The sequence below is a fragment of the Bufo bufo genome, chromosome 2 (assembly GCF_905171765.1).
Source record: "Bufo bufo chromosome 2, aBufBuf1.1, whole genome shotgun sequence".
In the NCBI taxonomy this organism is placed as follows: Eukaryota; Metazoa; Chordata; class Amphibia; order Anura; family Bufonidae; genus Bufo; species Bufo bufo.
Genome location: NC_053390.1, coordinates 329,727,248 through 329,748,964, shown reverse-complemented (window position 1 = coordinate 329,748,964; position 21,717 = coordinate 329,727,248). Strand labels below are relative to the sequence as shown.

At 40.2% G+C, this 21,717-nt stretch overlaps 1 protein-coding gene across 1 annotated transcript in view; it reads left to right on the top strand.

The window, feature by feature from the left end:
- NTRK2 (neurotrophic receptor tyrosine kinase 2) overlaps positions 1 to 21,717 on the top strand; it is a 292,678-nt gene that overhangs the window by 69,596 nt on the left and 201,365 nt on the right. Inside the window, exons 7-9 of the mRNA XM_040417023.1 lie at positions 13,416 to 13,552; positions 14,038 to 14,170; positions 16,970 to 17,275. Of these exons, the coding sequence (XP_040272957.1) occupies positions 13,416 to 13,552; positions 14,038 to 14,170; positions 16,970 to 17,275 (576 nt within the window). The remainder of the gene's footprint in view (positions 1 to 13,415; positions 13,553 to 14,037; positions 14,171 to 16,969; positions 17,276 to 21,717) is intronic.

Genomic DNA, 21,717 nt, shown 5'->3' with positions numbered 1-21,717 from the left:
GTCATCCAAATACACTAATACAAATTTTCCCATTAAATGATAAAAAATGCTGTTCACGAAATGCTGAAAAACGGCTGGGGCATTCATCAAACCAAAAGGCATAACCAAATTCTCAAAATGGCCCTCAGGGGTATTAAAAGCCGTCTTCCATTCGTCTCCTTCTCTGACCCTGACCAGGTTGTATGCCCCTCTTAGGTCTAATTTGGAAAAGACTTTAGCCCCAACAACCTGGTTAAACAGGTCCGGGATCAGAGGAAGCGGATAAGGGTCACGAATAGTGATACTGTTCAGCTCCCTGAAATCCAGACAAGGTCTTAAAGAACCATCTTTTTTCTTAACAAAGAAAAAACCAGCGGCAACAGGTGACTTCGAGGGTCGTATGTGTCCTTTTCTCAGACTCTCATAGATATAAACACGCATAGCGACCCTCTCAGGTTGGGAAAGATTGTATAAACGAGATTTAGGCAGTTTGGCGCCTGGGATGAGATTAATAGGGCAATCGTACTCCCTGTGCGGGGGCAAATCCTGAACTCCACTCTCAGAGAAGACATCCGAAAATTCAGAGAGGAAAGGTGGTACAGTCTTAGTAGAAACCTCAGAAACAGATGTCATGAGGCAATTCTCTCTGCAAAAGTCACTCCAACCATTTATTTGCCTCGCTTGCCAATCAATGGTGGGGTTATGTTTAGTGAGCCAGGGTAGCCCTAACACTAGAGGAGTAGGCAAACCGCTAAGGACGAAACATGACACATCCTCAACATGAGCATCACTCACAATTAAACGAATATTGTGAACTATGCCCTTTAATGATTTCTGAGAAAGTGGAGCGGAATCAATAGCAAAAACAGGAATATCCTTTCCCAAAGTGCATACCTGGAAACCATGAGTTATTGCAAATTGATTATCAATGAGATTGACAGCTGCTCCACTATCCACAAAAATCTCTCAAAAAATGCTCTTGCTCTCTAGCGCCACCCTAGCAGGCAGGATAAAACGGGAACTACAAGCAAACGGAAAACCTTCAATTTCCGCCTCAACCCTGCCAATAGTAACAGACGGAACATTTTTAAAAGATTTTTTCCTTTTTGTTTCTTTATTACTCCCAGAAGACTGCCTGAATCTCCTAGAGGGACAAACATTTGCCAAATGATTTATACCTCCACAACAAAAACAAACCCTCCCATGCGGGCTGAATCTTCTATTGTCAGAGGCAATCAACCCCAGCTGCATGGGCTCCTGCTCAGAAGGGGCTGACAGCGACTGAGACCCCTGCGCACAGAAAGAGACCGCTGCACTGTCCCGGGACTGAGTATGACAGGAAGGAGAGATCTCTCCTCTCTCTCTAAGACGCCTGTCAATACGAACGGCCTGAGACATAGCAGAATCCAAGGAGGTAGGTCTCTCATGAAAGGCAAATGCATCTTTCAATCCCTCTGAAAGACCATGGCAAAATTGACTTCGGAGTGCAGCATCATTCCAACCAGTATCAGCTGCCCATCTCCGAAATTCTGAGCAGTATATCTCTGCGGATTGTTTACCCTGGCATAACAGACGTACTCTAGACTCAGCCAGAGCAATACGATCCGGATCATCATATATCTGACCCAGGGCTAAAAATAATTCATCCACTGAACGGAGGGGCCCCCTCCGGCAGCGAAAAGGCCCAGGATTGAGCTTTACCCCTGAGCAGCGATATAATGATCCCCACCCTCCGTTCTTCATCAACAGAGGAATGGGGAAGAAGGCGAAAATGGAGTTTGCAAGCCTCTATAAAACGCACAAAATACTCACTACCCCCGGAGAACGTATCTGGGAGCGAGATCTTAGGCTCAGAACAAACTCCATGAACGCAAGCTGAACCGGTCACTTGAAACTGAGAAAAAGTCTTACGGAGATCAGCTACCTCCAATGAAAGACCCTGGAAGCGCTCAGTTAAAAGTGAAACCAGATCCATGCTTGAGACGGTTTTGGCGGCTTATAATGTCACGGATGGTGTACAGGAAACAAGACAATGCAATACAATTAATGACTCACTGGATCCACAACTAAGGAACAAAAGGGAGACCCCTACATGAGACCTGCCACTCTCCCTAATTGCTCAGCCTATGCGAACACCCCAAAGGTGGATGGGCGCATATCCACGTACCTCGGCTATCTAATACCTGAAGACCCTACAATAGTGAGGGGACACGACCACCGGCTCCCTACACAAGACACGGAGGGAGTCAGGGTCACCTGAAAATCCAGCAGACAGAAAATCACAAATAAAGGAACAACACTTGCAGAGGACTGGGGAATAGAAACAGCATGCACACACACTCCAGGAAGTTGTATAAGCCGCAACCTAATGCATCATGGGGAGGAACTTAAAGGGAAGCAATCAGTCCAACTGCATGACAGCTGAGATAGACTAACGAGATGAGGAACTTAACCAAAACAAAGAAACTCAAGGAGGAGGATCTGGAAAGCTCCTGTCAGAGCTTCTCAGCTGTCTAGTTGTGACACACAGTTTATTTCTTCACACCAAGCTGCTTGCCCATTGCAGTTTCAGTCTTCCCAGCCTGGTGCAGGTCTACCATTTTGTTTCTGTTGTCCTTCGACAGCTCTTTGGTCTTGGCCATAGTGGAGTTTGGAGTGTGACTGTTTGAGGTTGTGGACAGTGTCTTTTATACTGATAACAAGTTCAAACAGGTGCCATTAATACAGGAAACGAGTGTAAAAAAGAAGTTACAGGTCTGTGAGAGCCAGAAATCTTGCTTGTTTGTAGGTGACCAAATACTTATTTTACCGAGGAATTTACCAATTAATTCATTAGAAATCCTACAATGTGATTTCCTGTATTATTTCCCCCCATTCTGTATTATTTCCCCCCCAGTGTACCTATGATGAAAATTACAGGCCTCTCTCATCTTTTTAAGTGGGAGAACTTGCACAATTGGTGGCTGACTAAATACTTTTTTGCCCCACTGTAGGTATACCTAGTTGTGCCAATAATATACTATGGTATGGGCTTAACCACTAAAGCCTCATTCACACGTCCATGTCCATGCTCTAATCCGTGAGAAGGTGGTCAGTGATGCATTCATGAAGCTGTCTGTGAAGGATCTGTTTTGGGACCGTGTGTCCGTTTTTTGCTGTCCGTATGCCATCCGTGTTTCACTGACACTGAACAGCTGAAAAATAATTTTCAAAGCATCTCTTCCTAATGATCCGTGAAGCACGAATGCAACATGTGCAAATATACAAATTAAAATGAATGAGGACGCGTGCTGTCCATGGAGAATATGTACAGCACACATCCGTGAAACACTGAGGTGTGAATGAGGCTTTAAGCTATTTTGGTGAGACATTTTTATTGTATAAGAACTGTTGAATACTGAAATTTGTAGTGCACTTTGCCAGAAGGCTCCAAAGCACCACAATGCAATTTCAGAAAACAAAGCCTATTCCTTGTATTACGATAGTTCTACAATTTTCTAATATATTTAGTGTACACAATTTTCAAGGTTTTGAACACCTCTGCTTACAAGCCTTTCAATAAGAGTCTTAACTGTGTAATTCCAGAGGCTATACATCTGTCCTGAGAATCACACAGGGGTATAGCCTGTCACAAAACAGGCCTGTGATACCTATACTGCACTTAGGTAATCAGTATAGATTTTTATCCCTTGAAAGTATATAATGAAGTGTCCTCCTGGATGGCTGCAAGCAGAGAACTTGAAAAACATGAGGAATGGATATAGAAAGGATATTTGAAAACTTACATCTTGTTGAACAATAAATGATTTTTCTCAATCAGTGTTTAAACCGGTTGTCCAGCCATTTAGTATATTTTTTTACAAATCTATTTAGAATCCCCTAAAATGAAGAAAATTGGATTCTACCTCTTGTTTTTTTTTTTTTTTTTGCCTACCTCTGGATCAACGTAGCTTAACAGACTGAACTGGGTGGACTGATATCTTTTTTCAGCCTTACAAACTAAGTTACTAAATGTTTTAGAAAAGTAATACTCCCCTCACTGCTACTCCTGTGCCAACACTTTCCAGGTCCTCTGCTTGGCTCTACCTCCTGCTGTCTCTTGACATGTGACTGTTGCAGATAATTATTGTCCATAGCAGGTCACTGCTGTAGCCAGTGATTGACTGCAGCATCATATGCATATGCCAAAAGGGACCACAAAGTAGAAGCTAGAAGGGGACCTGGGAAGTGTTGGGACAGGAGCAGCAGTGAGGTGAGCATTACTTCCTATTAGTTTCAAAGCAATCTTGATGGGTTTTTTTTAATGTAAATACCTGTACAACCCTTTTAATCATTGGGCTTTTGAATCTAGCCATCTTCATCAAATATTATGGCACACAATCTGTGAAAACAAATGCTAACACTGGTTTATAATCTGCAGTAGGGACTACTGTACTCCATGGAAGGTACTTTATGTGTGTGTTTCTTCGAATATATGTATGACTGTCCAGTGCTATATCATATTGTTTATCATCTGCAACCACATTTTAATCATTCCCCTAAACATGCAATCTATTCCATTTCATCTTGACAAATATTTTACTTATGGTGAATTCATTTATTTTATGAGTCCACATCTGATATGGACTGACTTAATCCTGCACACTTGGAGAGTAATTCCTTCCGCCAAGAGCTGACATCCCATATTGTTAGGAGTTGAGAATCTGGCCGCAGTCCAGTCACTGGAAGAGGATATGATAGATTTTATCTCGCAGGTGAACAAATAAAAATGAAGACAGTGTGAAATTCTCTACGCAGGGAGTTGTAAGGATTTTATGAGAATCACATGATAAAATGAAAACTAAACCTTTGCAAAGTAACTGAGGCTTATGGTTTATGTGTAAAATCAGCCTTAATTTATGAGGCAAAGATTTGGATTTTGATATATGATGAACATGTAAAAGTTATCACAGAACACTGTGCAATAAAGAGATTTGGAAAACAGTCAGTTTTCTTTTGCTGTTGAATCCCAAAACTAAAAGAATGCTGTAAATTACATTTTTTTTGCATTAAAAAAATGCTGCAAAAATGGCAGTTAAAAAGGTAGCAAAAAACACAAAAACCTCTAAATAGCCTAAGGGTGTGGCAACACACAGTTTTGAGTTGTAATTTTTGTTTGCACGACAACACCTAAGGGCTCATGCACACGACTGTATGTATTTTGCAAAATACGAATCCGCAAAAAAACGGATTACATCCGTGTTGCGTCTGTTTTTTTGGGGGCGGATCCTTTTTCACAAAATGGATAAGAATAGGACAAGTTCTATTTTTTTTTTGCGGAACGGACATGCGGACATACGGAGACGTAATCCACACAGAGTCATTTAGGTTTTTTTCTAGCCCCATTGAAATTAATGGTTCCGTATACTTATAGATAAACGGAATGGAAACGGAAGAAAAATACGTTTGTGTGCATGAGCCCTAAGAAAGTGTGGTAAAATCCGCAGCAGAATCCAAATGTAAATGAAATGTTCCTAGTTTTAAAGAGGTATCCCAGGCTCCTGATATTGATGACCTATCCTCAGGATAGGTTGTCAATATCTGATGAGTGAGTGTCTAAACATCAGCTTTTCCTTGCAGCTTCCAGAGCTGGAACTGGCACTTTAAATAGAACAGGAAGCACAGCTCCATTTCAAAATGTAGCAGCCATCACTTCAGTGGTAGCTGAGCTGCAGTAACCCAGCACGGCCACTACACTTTGAACGGCGCTGTCCTTCCTGTTCCATTCAAGAGCTAGTTCCAGCGCCGGAGTCTACATAACACAGCTGATTGGTGGGGATGCGGAGTGTCGGACCCTCACTGATTGGATATTAGGGATGAGCGGCAGGGGTCATATTCGAATTCGTGATATTTTGCGAATATTTTGTAGAATATTCGTCAAATATTAGCAAATTCGAATATTCGTTATATTCTACATTCTTTTTTTTTTTACTCGAAAATCAGCAAGGTAATGATCGCGTAATATGCGAATATTACGCGATCAATACAGGCGTGGGTCAAAAACGAATATATAGCACTATAGAATATAGTGCTATATATTTGTTTTTAGAATATTCGTAATTTTTTCCATCTGAACACATGATTCCTCCCTGAGTCATTGGCCCACAAGCAACTTAAGCAGGGAGGAATCATGACTTCAGATGGAAAAAAATGACGAATATTCTAAAAAAACTAATATATAGCACTATATTCTAAATATTCGCGAGTTCTCGAAAGTGGCGATATTCGAGATAAAAATTAGCTTTTCGAATATTCGTGCTCAACACTATTGGATATTAATGAGTATAGGTTATCAATATCATGAGCCTAAAAATGCCTTTTTAACTAATGATTCCTACTTATTGCTTTCTATTGTTCTTCTGCAATGCAGAACAAGGCATTTACCATCTTTTTCATAAGCGACAAATGCGTAAAATGATGATGAAACAGTGTTAGCAGCTTGACCTGAGATTGTAAATATCATCTTTTCCCTGTCTTTGGTTCCTCCTCGAGATTCTCACCATTTCTTCTCCCCACCCCTGCCACTGCAGACATGAAGAGGCACTGCGCTAGTGAAAATGTAATTCTAGTTCTCACTTGTTTCCATAGCAACAGAACACAGAAATGAATAAACTAGTCATGTGGTGAAATGTTCCTGATCATTTCCTTCTCTTCCCTGCACACCCTACAATTCTGTCAGATGTTCTCCTGCAGGGTAGCTTCAAATATGGAGATAAAACAGCTTTTAGACGGACCTGAGCAGCGTCCCTGCATTACTGCAGCTTGTCGGCATTGTCAGAAGCGTGCTGCCAGCCATTTACTGCAATGTTTTCTTCTTTCTCTCATCCATTTTCTGCAGTCTCAGTTTTATCAGTTTAAGATGGCTGCTCAAAGTATTATTGCAAAGCCTGACATCATCATATGGCAATGTGTAGTGCCTGGCTGACAAAATAAGCACTGTGAGGGTGCGCAATAATACATGCTATGTTATCTTATGGGTAAGGAAGGCGAAAAAAAACCTAGATGATTATTCCTCGTATGGAAAAAGAATTCCTTCTGGACCACACAAAGGCAGTTGGATAAGTTCTCTGGAACATCAGGTTAACTCCATGTGTTCCTCATAATAATTAGAAACTCTCTACGATTATAGGAGTTGTCTAGTCTAGGAGCCTATAACCCCTGGTGTCCTCTCCTGCCAAACACCAAGCACCTGTCCTGGATCCCGCCACTGCTCCATTGCCAGCTGCTTCTGGTTCCCGTGAGACCAGGTAGTGGTTGGATCAAGTGACCGCTGTGGACTATCACAGAAGTTTGAATGGTACGTCAATGCAGTATTATTGCAAAGCCTGTGGGCCCGGCGAGTGGGCCCGGCATGCATGTTGGTATTTGCATTTCTTGGATATAATGGAGGCCATTTTGGCACCAGAAATGACAGAAATTAAAGCAGGCCCAGCATGCATATGGAACCTACACTCCCTGAATTGTATGGTAGCCGTCATGGCACATAACAGGTAGAATTTAGTGTTAGGAACCCGTCTTACAGAGATCGCCTTGACGTGCGGCAGACGGGCTCAAATAATTTTGTACAAAATGATTTGCCAAGCATCTCTAATTTATAAGTATAGCATTTGCAATTATTATGCAATTTTGTACTTTATTTGGTTTGCAGAGAGCTGTTGCATTGCATGTTTTGTTTTACAGTGTTGTTCTCAGCCATAGCAACGTGTCCCTGCGCTTTGGGATGTGCTGACTGACCCCCTTTTTCTCTACGTCAATGCAGTGATGCACTGTTCAAACCTCCACTATTCAAATCTCTGTGATAGCTGAGGCCTGTTATTGGCTGCAGTGGTCATATGACCTAGCTGTATCTTGGTCCCAGTGACCAGGAATGGAGCAGGGATGGGACATGTGAGTGGCATTTGTGGGGCTGAGAAAGACCTCAAGGTTTTGTCGCCTCCGAGACCAGACAACCTCTTTAACCCTCCATATTATTACACATTAGATTCTGCCATTGCTATGTCGCTTAGTAGGCCTTTCCAAATGTTTTCAAAGTTTGACTGCTCTTACATTAAACACTCCTATTTAGATGGTGGAATGTAAAATTTACTGGGGTGCCTTAGTTATAGAAGAAAATTCATACATTTGACCCCTTCCATGCAACATTTTATAATTTTTATTTAAGTCACAGAACCACAACCACATAAAACTTAGCTTTTATTTCATATTCAGTAAGATAACCACCCAAAAATGTAATCCAACTGGTTACTTGGCAAGTAACTTGTGTGATTACATGTTTTATGGAGTTATCTTACTGAATAAGAAATAAAGGTCACATTTTATTTGGTTTTGGTTATGTGGCTTTGATCTCGATAGCACTACTACTATTATCAGACTCTTTGGCGATTGACTGGTTGGATATGTCATATACTTTTATAACTTGATAGTTTTATAGCTCTCCTCCACATACAGCACCGATCTTGTTGTTATTGCATTTCGTCTCCATTGGAACACCATACATAATGCTGACAGAATCCCACCAGTGTATCTCTGTGTCTTCATAAAAGCTTATTCACATGACGTATTTTCCATCTGTATGCTATCCAGGTGAGCAATGAGCTGCACTCGGACAGCACACAGACCCATAGAAATAAGTGGTGGTGCTATTCCCTTCACTGTTTTTAAGCTTGGACCAATAGTCCATACCAAGAAACTCAGTGTGCATTATTCTGTCTCATGGAACACAGACCTGGAGGTCATCGAAGACAATGGTCTCCAGTGGTCAGTAGTTCTATGTCCTATGCAAACATATTGACCTAACTGACATTTTAAAAATTGCCCTTATGTTGCTGCACATTGATGATTTTTAATGTGGAAGAGTGAATAAGCTCTAATCCGAAACTTCCTAGAATATATATTTAAAGATTCTGAAGATCCAGCACTTTCATAAAAGTACACCCTTATTCAGTGATCAATAAAACATATTGCATCCAAATTTAAAGAACTTGGTCTTGCTACCTTTATGTTTCCAACCCAAGGGTTCTTAGTCATGGCATTAGTTCAAAGCACGTATGAAAGCAAAACGGAGCTGTCTTAACTTTTATATGTGCAGTACCCCAGAGCAAGGGGTATTTGCAAATGGTTTGTTTTTTAATGCATTGTAATGTAATTTACTGTTATGTATTGGTATGGATGTATGGATGGCACAGCCAGGGTTAACAATCCTGGCTCTGATCTTGTAGGAGGTTACGAGTGGGCTGGTTCAACCCCTAACTTTGGATATATTCTAGACTGGAGTTTGGAAGAGAGAGGAAGCTGTGCCGAATCTTGCGACTTTCTCCATTTAGTTGAACTGAATTGAGTTAACCTAGAATACCAAACATTCGACAGAAGGACTCTCACAATCCTTATATAACCAGCCATAAATCATATAATCAGTCATATAGATAAATGGAAAGATAATATGAAAGATAGATAATAGCTTGCTATCTAGCTAATACATAGATAAGATAGATAGGTAGATGATAGTTAGTTAGTTAGATAGATAGATAGATAGATAGATAATAGCTAGCTAATACATAGATAAGATAGATAGGTAGATGATAGTTAGATAGATAGATAGATAGATAGATAGATAATAGCTAGCTAATACATCGATAAGATAGATATGATAGCTAGCTAATACATAGATAAGATAGATATTATAGCTAGCTAGCTAATACATAGATAAGATAGATAGATAGATAGATAGATAGATAGATAGATAGCTAATACATAGATAAGATAGATAGATAGATAGATAGATAGATAGATAGATAGATAGCTAATACATAGATAAGATAGATAGATAGATAGCTAATACATAGATAAGATAGATATGATAGATAGATAGATAGATAGATAGATAGATAGATAGATAGATAGATAGATAATTGATAGATAGATAGATAGATAGATAGGTAGATAATAGATATATAGATAATAGATAGAAAGATAATAGCTAGCTAATACATAGATAAGCTGAAGAAATTCCACAGCACATTCAAGGCGTAAATAGTAGAAAACTTTATTCACCAGACCCGCACTGTTTCGATCCGCTTCCTGGGATCTTTCTCAAGCAGTGGAAGCGGATCGAAACGTCGCGGGTCTGGTGAATAAAGTTTTCTACTATTTTACGCCTTGGATGCGCCGTGGAATTTCTTCAGCCTATTATTTGGAGGGGGATCGCCTCCACAGCCGCTGGCACTCCGCTTGTACCTGTTATACACCTGTGCTGCCCGACCTTCCTCTTTTGTCTAATACATAGATAAAATAGATAGATAGATATAGGATAGGTAGATAGATAGATAGATAGATAGATAGATAGATAGATAGAATAGATTTGGTAGATTGCTAGATAAGATTGATAATCAGATATTTACATAGACCGATAGATAGATAGCATTGGGTGTATTAAAGGATCCACATATTTTTTCACCAAGACCGGAGTGCTGCCTTGCTTATATCTTGTATCGCATTCGGTGGATTTTCATCCAGAATCCGTTTAAGGACTCTTGCACCTGGCTAACTTTAGGAATGTTGCTATTTTCTCTTATTATTGTAGATAGCTAAATAGATATAGATTTGATGATTGATAGATAAGATAGATTATTAGATAGATAGATAGATAGATAGATAGATAGATAGGTAGATAGATAAATAGATAGATAGATAGATAGATAGATAGATAGATAGATAGATGATAGATAGATAGATAGATAGATAGATAGATAGATAGATAGATAGATATGAAAGAACGGACAGACAGACAGATATGAGATAGATAGATACAATAGATAGATAGATAGATAGTGGATAGATAGATAGATAGATAGATACAATAGATAGATAGATAGATAGATAGATAGACAGATAGATAGATAGATAGATAGATAGATAGATAGATAGATAGGTAGATAGATAGATAGATAGATAGATAGATAGATAGATAGATAGATGATAGATAGATAGATAGATAGATAGATAGATAGATAGATATGAAAGAACGGACAGACAGACAGATATGAGATAGATAGATACAATAGATAGATAGATAGATAGATACAATAGATAGATAGATAGATAGATAGATAGATAGATACAATAGATAGATAGATAGATAGATAGATAGATTATAGATAGATAGATATGAAAGAACGGACAGACAGATATGAGATAGATAGATAGATAGATAGATAGATAGGTAAAGCACTTATGCCATCAACAAAATATGTACCCCCATAACACAAACTAATGATTTGAATATATGATGTATGACTTGTAGCTTGCCTAGCCTAGAAATATAGTTATCTTCTGTTTTACGTGCTGGAAAAGAAAAAACAAATTATGGGAAATGATTTGTTCCTCTCTGCTGTTAATGTTTCCCAATTCATTTTATGGGCCCAATTAAGCAGAGAGTGATAATTCAGGAAGAAATTGCTGTCTGCATTATTGAGTCTAAGTGTAATGTAATAATGGAGTTAGGAAGACACATGATTTAAAGATATTGTAGAATTCAATGCTGACAATTAATTGATACCTTCTTACTCAGCTGAATAGACCTGGGTTTCCAATAAAGCAGATACACTCTCCCATAGGATATTTCCTACCTTCAGCTACACTAAACATATAGGGGGTCATTTATTATCTTTTTATTTCACTTTTTGGCATATTTATGTTGCAGATTTTGTCACAAAGGTGTTTTGTTGCAAAATCGGAGACTTTTACCCGCTGATGCCATTTTTGCAAAGTGGCGGTAAAAGGGGACATGGCGTGGGCGGTTAAGGGGGCGGTGCCGGCAAGCCTTTCCCATTCATCATTTTCCACGCCAGTTTTTGGCATGAAAAATTATCTTAATCTACGCCAGCAAGGGAGCTGGCATAGATTAAAGCATGTCACACGGCCGATTGCAGCAAGCACCACAGTTATGTAAAAGTCGCACCTCAACACAACTTTGGCACATCCACCGGCAGCACAAGAGATTAAGACTGGCGTAGCAATCACCGGTTGTAATACATGTCCCCCATAGTTTTTAGTTTTTTAAACAAGCACTGTTTTGTTTTTTTACTCTGTAAGTCATACATACTCGCAAAGCAAGTGTAATAGTAGAAAGTTCAGTGAGGAGTCCTACAGTCTGGTGCCTGACAGTATGAAAATCCCCTGAAGAGGTGCGCATCCAAAGCTCCTCCAATAGGTAAAATCCGGGGATTTGTTACAGGGAATGTACTACCATTTAAAAAAAAAAACTAATTAAGGGTGTAGCAAATTAATTTTACCCAGTTTATGCTTATTTTATGACTGTATAGTCTTCACTTTTGATTTTATATTTCCATGATTATGGGGGCAGACATCCTGATTGAGATTCTGCTCAAAGCTGCGAATAGCAAAGATTCACTCTACATTAGCCACATGAATATTAAAAACCTCAGTAGAAAAACAACGTATTGGCCTCTATAGGAGAATGTTGTGGGCATGCTTTGTGAATTGTACATAGGTCACTGTGCAGACAGGGAGTGAGAGCAGTCTGCTTTCAAACAACTTTAAAGGGAGCCTGTCATTTGCTTTATGCAGCCCTCACTGAAGGTAACATAATTTAATTGCAGCCTCGCGGAGTACAGTGGTCAGTCACCTATCTGCTCTTGTGAAGTAGTTTCAGAGGTGCTAACGGGTATACTAGACTGGTCGATTCTCGCAGTCTAAAACGGCCACCGATTGCCCTATGAACGAACAAATGTTTTGTGCCGGGAACGAACTCTGTCTAATACAGCCTTTACCTTACTGCTGGTAGCGCACATTGAAGAGTCAGACTCTGTGAGAGAAGAGTCCTGCTTATTCATGAACTCCAGCTCCTCCTGTTTTCTTCTATGATAAGGCAGTGGCAGGAGAGCAGGAACTCGTAAAGGAGCTGGACTCTTCAGATTTTTCTCCGGTACAGGCTGCCGACATTATAAAGTTCCTGGAAATGACTTTACAATAGCAGATAAGTGACAGACTGCTGAAATCAGGGTCTGTCACTACTTTATGCTGTCTTCAGTGATTCCCACATAACGTGGATGATAACTTCCATATAAAACTCCTGTAGATGAGGAGATGACCTGCAGATGTCTTTCGAGGAGGTCAAAGCTGAAAAAGAAGAACTATTGTTTTCTAATGTAGTGTAATATTCTCACCTTCCACTGGAGAAGAGGTCTGGTTGCAAATTCTCTTTAAAGTAAAGCAACATATTCAACTAACAATTTTTGAGTGGTGAATCGGTGATGCGTCTATAGAAATATAACATGTCATCTTACTACTGTATGGATTGGATTAATTGGATTGTTGATTACTGTCATTTATTATTCCTAGCCTTGGTGTTGAACATAGTCCTGTTTTGTCATCCACAGTGTTGCCCATAGTTAATACAAGCACTCAAGAACTTACAGTCCTGGAAGGGAACAGTACCACTGTGTACTGTGAAGCCTCTGGACTACCTAACCCCAATGTCTCCTGGGATATGTCACAGATTAAGTCCAACACTTTGGTAAGCACCAGCAAAAAGAAACAAGGGTTGTAATTAGGGATGCGCAAACTTCATATTTTGAAGTTCGGGTTGGGGTATATGCTGAATTGCGTCATGGATTCCGTTACCACGGATCATAACGCAATTCCATGATGGAAAGCATAACGGAATGCCTTTGGAGGCATTCCGTTATTCATTACGTCATAATAAAATTCTATGGCCAGCATAACGTATCCGTCCAGTTTTCGTTATGCTGGAGTTCTCTCCTGCATAATGTAAACCGGACGGATCCACTATGCAGGCCATAGACTTCTATTATGCCTCTAAAGGCATTCCGTTATGCTTTCCATCATGGAATTGCGTTATGGTTCGTGGTAACGGAATCCATGACGCAATTCAGCATACACCCCAACCCGAACTCTATCTTCAAAATATGAAGTTCGCGCATCCCTAGTTGTAATATCAGATTGAGGAAAATAATGACATTATTTTTATCTCTCCTTCAGATAAAAAATGTAACGCATGGCGCTTACCTCACATTGAAGAATGTGACATCACTGGACAACACAAGAATTCTTGTTTGTACAGCTGAAAATGTCGTGGGAGAAGAGCAAGTCTTTGTGGAGGTCAATGTACATTGTAAGTAAGGACTGTATGGAGATCTACTATGTAAAATGTAGAGACAATATTCCTTCCTGCATGAACATTACACAATGTACCAATATTAGAAGTTTTCTAGGGCTTCTATCTGCTCTATCCTGTGCATCGTTCCTCTAAGCCAAAGGTCCCCCAACTTTTCTGGAACATGAGCCATTGTCAAATACTGTATAATCTGGAACCATATACAGTCAGGTCCATAAATATTGGGACATCGACACAATTCTAACATTTTTGGCTCTATACACCACCACAATGGATTTGAAATGAAACGAACAAGATGTGGTTTAACTTCAGACTGTCAGCTTTAATTTGAGGGTATTTACATCCAAATCAGGTGAACGGTGTAGGAATTACAAAAGTTTGCATATGTGCCTCCCACTTGTTAAGGAACCAAAAGTAATAGGACAATTGGCTTCTCAGCTGTTCCATGGCCTGGTGTGTGTTATTCCATCATTATCCCAATTACAATGAGCAGATAAAAGGTCCAGAGTTCATTTCAAGTGTGCTATTTGCATTTGGAATCTGTTGCTGTCAACTCTCAAGATGAGATCCAAAGAGCTGTCACTATCAGTGAAGCAAGTCATCACTAGGCTGAAAAAACGAAACAAACCCTTCAGAGAGATAGCAAAAACATTAGGCGTGGCCAAAACAACAGTTTGGAACATTCTTAAAAAGAAGGAACGCACCGGTGACCTCAGCAACACCAAAAGACCCGGAAGACCACGGAAAACAACTGTGGTGGATGACCGAAGAATTCTTTCCCTGGTGAAGAAAACACCCTTCACAACAGTTGGCCAGATCAAGAACACTCTCCAGGAGGTAAGTGTATGTGTGTCAAAGTCAACAATCAAGAGAAGACTTCACCAGAGTGAATACAGAGGGTTCACCACAAGATGTAAACCATTGGTGAGCCTCAAAAACAGGAAGACCAGATTAGAGTTTGCCAAACGACATCTAAAAAAGCCTTCACAGTTCTGGAACAACATCCTATGGACAGATGAGACCAAGATCAACTTGTACCAGACTGATGGGAAGAGAAGCATGGTGGTGGTAATGTCATGACGTGGGCATGTTTGGCTGCCAATGGAACTGGTTCTCTTGAATTTATTGATGATGTGACTGCTGGCAAAAGTAGCAGGATGAATTCTTAAGTGTTTCGGCCAATATTATCTGCTCATATTCAGCCAAATGCTTTAGAACTCATTGGACGGCGTTTCACAGTGCAGATGGACAATGACCCAAAGCATACTGCATAAGCAACCAAAGAGTTTTTTAAGGGAAAGAAGTGGAATGTTATGCAATGGCCAAATCAATCACCTGACCTGAATCCGATTGAGCATGCATTTCACTTGCTGAAGACAAAACTGAAGGGAAAATGCACCAAGAACAAGCAGGAAGTGAAGACAGTTACAGTAGAGGCCTGGCAGAGCATCACCAGGGATGAAACCTAGTGTCTGGTGATGTCTATGCGTTCCAGACTTCAGGCTGTAATTGACTGCAAAGGATTTGTAACCAAGTATTAAAAAGTGAAAGTTTGATTTATGATTATTATTATTGTCCCATTACTTTTGGTCCCTTAACAAGTGGGAGGCACATATGCAAACTGTTGTTATTCCTACACCGTTCACCTGATTTGGATGTAAATACCCTCAAATTAAAGCTGACAGTCTGCAGTTAAAGCACATCTAGTTTGTTTCATTTCAAATCCATTGTGGTGGTGTATAGAGCCAAAAATTCTAGAATTGTGTCGATGTCCCAATATTTATGGACCTGACTGTAAGAAAGCATTAAATTAGTGATTTGGCTGCTTACCCTAGTATTAAAGGGAGTGGCCACTTTCTGGCTACTCTTGACCAATGTGTATGTAAGATGACTACTATGGCACTTCTAATATAGTCTTTGTTGATATTCTGTGCCGTTTGCTATATTTCCTAAACCATGTCCCTTGTTGGGCATATGTTCTGTGCTGTCTGCATAGAGGTCCTGTCCATAAGATGGCCGCTGATGGAGGGTAATGTGACCAGAAATATCACTTAGACTGCTATATTACAATACACTGCACTTGCACTAAGCTCCCAACAGTGCAGATGGCAGGTGTAGTGGATTGGATTGGAGGAGACTGAGTGATTTGCCTGGTCACTGGACCATAATCAGCAGCAGCCATTTTATGGACAGGACCTCCATGCAGACAGCACAAAAGACTTGGCCAAAAAGGGGTATACTTTATGAAATATAAACAACGGTACAAAAAAATCAGCGAAGGCTATATTAGTTAGTGCTATAAAGTCATCTTACAAACACATTAATCAACAGTAAGCAGAAAGTGGCCAACCCATTTAACTGTCTGTTACAGGATCTACTCAGTCTCAGCCATTTGCAGTCCCTTGTGGGATCGGTGGGGGTTCAACTTCTGGCACCTCTGGTGATCAGCTGATTATAGAGGCTGCAGTGCTTCAGTGAGTGCTGCAGTCTCCACGCAGCATACCAAGCACAGCGCTGTACATTGAATAGTGGCTGTGTTTGGTATTGCAGCCCAGGCTTAATCACTTGAATGGGACTAAGCAGCAAATAGGTGATGGGACCAGTGAATGCCAAAGCCTCTTCAAACAGTTGATTGTTGAGGGTGCCGGTAGTCAGACCCCACCGATCAGATATTGATGATCTATCCTGAGGATAGGCCATCAATTTTGAAATGCCAGAAAACACCTTTAAAATGTTTTTGTTTTACCCATTACTTATACTATATTTGATGTTAACTCTTGCATTTGCTTTTTATAGTTCCACCAAACATCACGCTAATAGACTACCCAACTTTGGACCATCACTGGTGTATTCCTTTCAGTGTGAGGGGTAATCCCATTCCTAAACTCCAGTGGTTTCATGATGGAAAGGAGCTAAGTGAAACAGATTTTATTTGGAGTAAAATTCACGAGTCAAGCAACAACATGAGTGAACATCACGGCTGTCTTCAACTAGACAGTCCAACACATCTGAACAATGGGATTTATACTTTAAGCGCAGAGAATGAATACGGAAAGGATGAGCGTACAGTCACGGCACACTTCATGAAAAATCCTGGGGATGGTAAGTACACTTGACTTTTCTTCTTTTTGGAATCCATAATTTTTAGATAATTGCCTTTACACCTTGCCTTTACACCTTGCTCTACACATAGGCTATAGTAGGTTAGAGGAAAGTGATCAAGCGGTTTAAATCCAATCAGTGGGGAAACCCTGATGCACATTTCCAAATGTCATCAATAAAACTAAATATTCAATATAAAAAAGTCATATTTTTAGGAATATCTGAAAATATTGTTTGTGTCCAAGATGTAATACACTACTTATATTTGTGGCGCCGATGCTGCAGTGTACATTTTCTACTGACACCATTTCATGGTCATGCTATATATTTTATTATTATTAGAATTAATATTATCACAGTCCATTTTGTATTTACATACAGCATTAAAATTATAATAGGTTATCAAGCAGAGGTACCGTAGGTCACAATATGGACATATATTTAAAGGTATTGTCCAGGCCCGGAAAAAATTGGGGATAGACAGGTATGGTGTGCGAGTGAAAAAACAAACAAAAAAAACCACTCTTTCCTCTGGTCATCCTGGTTCCTATGACATGTCTCTGCCACTTCTGGTTGGCGGGTACGCCATCAATATTAAAATCCCGGAAAACTCCTTTAACCTTCTAGTTCATGGGATTATATAAACCTTGAAGGGGTGATCAAAAATTTCAAGAATTCGTTTTAAATCAGTACAGATGAGTAGCTTGCTTAGTGCTGAATGTTTAAAGGGGTTGTCCAGGTTCAGCTCTGAACCCGGACATAGCCTCATCTTCACTCATTTAGCATATATGAGTGGAGCATCGAAGCATTTCCCCCTTGTCCTGCGCTTTTTCTTTACTACTGGTGACGTATCGGGCTTCACATGAGTATGTTATGTGGAGACTTCCACCTAGCGGTGAATCCGGTGACATCACTGGCAGAAATGGGCGGTCTTATTGCACTGCCCTAGGCTGTTTTAGAGCCTAGGGCAGCGCTATAGACTGTCCATTTGTGCCGGTGACATCGCCAAGATCACTGCTAGGCGGAAATAATAGAATAGTGAGGATGTAAACAAAACAGACCTTGTCATGAGAGATACAGGGCAAGGGGGAACATCGGAGTAAGAAATGCTTAGATGCTCCACTCAGACATGCTAAATGAGTGAAGATGAGGTTATGTCTGGGTTCAACTCTGAACCTGGACAACCCCTTTAATTATTTTTGCATCAGTTGGGAAAAGACACCATGTTTACAGGCAGGATTATATGTATAATAGAATAATAAAGTATTACTAATTGTATAACTCATGTAACCTCTGTATGACACGTCATGATAGTAAAATGTGTCGCTCTGACAGCTTTGACACTCCTAAAATTCACAAACACTCCTGGTGACCATTTTCAGTAGAGTGATAAAGTGTAGTATCTTGATTAAAAAGGGGGGAAAATCTGTCTCATAGGGTAAGATGTGCTTTTACCAGGTTGGGTAGAACTCCAGTGATCTCTAGGTAATGGACCTGCAATCACACGTGCATGTTTCCAAAGCATCAAGCTGTCCCCTCAACCAGAGACACCTTCCTGATGGTTCCAAACTAACCCAAGGTATTAATGAGGAAAGGATCCAAATTTCATTAATACCTCTTCTAGATTCTCGCCAAATTATCATTTCTTAAGTGTCTAATTGACATTTTATCTGTCAGATATTGCAGGAAAGCTCATTTCATTGTTGGGTTGGTTTTTAAAGCTATTGGTTGCCTTACCGTTCATTATTTCCATATCTGTTTTGATGGAGTTTCTTGTGTATTTGATGTTTAGTCCAGTCCTTGTCCTCACGTTCATCATACAGCAATAGTATTGCATGGAACACATTAGAGTCCTATACAAACCTATGTTTATGGGGGTTATGCCATGATTAATGTGAGAAATAACTAAAAACAGCAGGTGGCGCTATACAGACCCATTTCATTGAATAGTTCAGTGACTATACTACATTTTTAATTACATTCAGTTACAAATGTATTTAGATCCAGGTGCAAATTTGAAAAATGTAGAATATTTTTCATGGCATAACCCCTGTAAGAGATAGATGTGGCTGGGTGTACGGGCTTCATTGTAATCTATGTCAGGACAAATTCTCGACATTGGGAGTAAAGGGATCCAGCTGCTCTGACTCTTAATGATATCAGAATACTTCATACCTTGGCTTCTCTTTTCATGTTGTCTGTTATTTTAGTTCCTAGTACTATGCAACTATCTTGTCGACATTCCATGTGACCCATACTCAGTGTGTATGGTACATAACCCCTTCCATCCTACAAGAACTTGGGAAGATGTATCAAACTCTCTACAAGAAAATTGTCTCTGTTGCCCATAGCAACCAATTTACAACACAACTTTTATTTTTTATATTCGGCTCTTGGAAATGAAAGCTGTGCAGTGATTGGTGGATATGGGCAACAGAGACAGTTTCCTTTTAGACTGTTTTCATAAATCTACCCCATACTGTTCAACCATAGTGATGAGTGGCAGGGGCAATATTTGAATTTGCGATACTTCGCGAATAAGTGGTAGAATACTCTTCATATATTCACGAATAATCGTATTCGAGATTAAATCTGCAATGTAAAAATCACGTAAGATTATTTTCGTGATTCTGAAATCTGCAATGTAAAAATCGCAAAGTGGGTCAAAAACGAATATAGCACTATAGAATATAGTGTTATATATTCCTTTTTAGAATATTTGTCATTTTTTTCCATCTAAAGTGAGCAGTCATTGGCCCACAAGCAACTTAAGCCGGGAGGAATCATCACTTCAGATGGAAAAAAATGACAAATATTCAAAAAAAAAGAATATATAGCACTATAGAATATAGTGCTATATATTCATTTTTAGAATATTGGTCATTTTTTTCCATCTGAAAACATGATTCCTCCCTGCTTCTTGTTTGTGGGCCAATGATTCATTGGAATCCTGACTTCAGATGGAAAAAAATTACGAATATTCTAAAAAACGATTATATAGCATTATATTTGAAATATTCGCGAATTCTCGAAGTTGCAATATTCGCGATAAATATTCTTAATTCGAATATTCGCGCTCAACACTATTCAACCATGAATTATGTCTTTGCCTCTATACTGAACCATTTGTTTGTCTTGCTCCAAGGTCATGTTCACACCACAGAATTTTGTAACATGTCACGTATTGAAGTAGATTCTAAGCAGTAAGTGATTCATGAGCAGTCATGGGGCGGAGATGCTCCTTGGAAGAGTTATGCTGACCGGTCTTTCTCCTGGCTTGATTGACGTTCTGCAGGCTGAGTCACATCTTCATGCAGACACTTTTGGGGGGTGCATGCTCAATGGAGCAGGTGCACTAGTTTCAACATCATCTGCACACTGCGCATGTGCCAGATGTTGCTGGAGGTGGCTTGTGAACGTCAATCAATCCAGGAGGGGGACTGGACTCTTCCAAGAAGTGGAAGCACCCTTATGACTTAGCATTGGAATACAGCATTCAAACCTTTTTTTCCTGACATTTGCCAAATTGCTCAGAATATACAAGATCATCACTGTGAAGCTGTCACTGGTTGGTTACGGTTGCAGGCCTTAATTCTGATTAAATTCGGATTCCCTTTAGCCCATGAAAAGTGACTTATAATAAAATATACAGTAATGATAATATATTTGAAAGTGGTGGGGAAGTCTTCACTAATAACACTAATGTAAAAAAACACAAATTCATAATGGTAGATTAAAATTCTCAGCTCTCAGTCTGACCACATGTGTCTATTTTAGAAGCAGTACTAGGCTGCTGTCAAACTGCATGTAGCATTCTCCACTTGCCATGTTCATAGGGAAAGCGTCCAGCACACACAGCAAACTAAGGCTACTTTCACACTAGCGGCAGGACGGATCCAACAGGCTGTTCACCCTGTCGGATCCGTCCTGCCGCTATTTTGCCATGCCGCCGGACTGCCGCTCCGTCCCCATTGACTATAATGGGGACGGGGCGGTGCTCTGGCGCAGCACGGCGGTGCACGGTGAGAGGCCGCCGGACTAAAAAGTCGGACATGCAGTACTTTTAGTCCCGCGGCCTTTCGCCGTGCACCGCCGTGCTGCGTCAGAGCACCGCCCCGTCCCCATTATAGTCAGTGGGGACGGAGTGGCAGTCCGGCGGCACGGTGAAATAGAGGCAGGACTGATCCGACAGGGTGAACAGCTTGTCAGATCCGTCCTGCCGCTAGTGTGAAAGTAGCCTTACCCACAGGCTCCCATTCACCCAACGGAAGCCAAAGGAGTCTTCTTTTGCCCTCCATTAGGCTGGTATATGTTAGGACACCATCTTTTTTTCTGTATGAAATAGTACTGCAGACTGCTCTACTCCATACAGAGGCATCCAGTAAAAAAATGCTTACCATACATTTGAGCTTATGTATCACGGATGCAACTATCGGATGCTA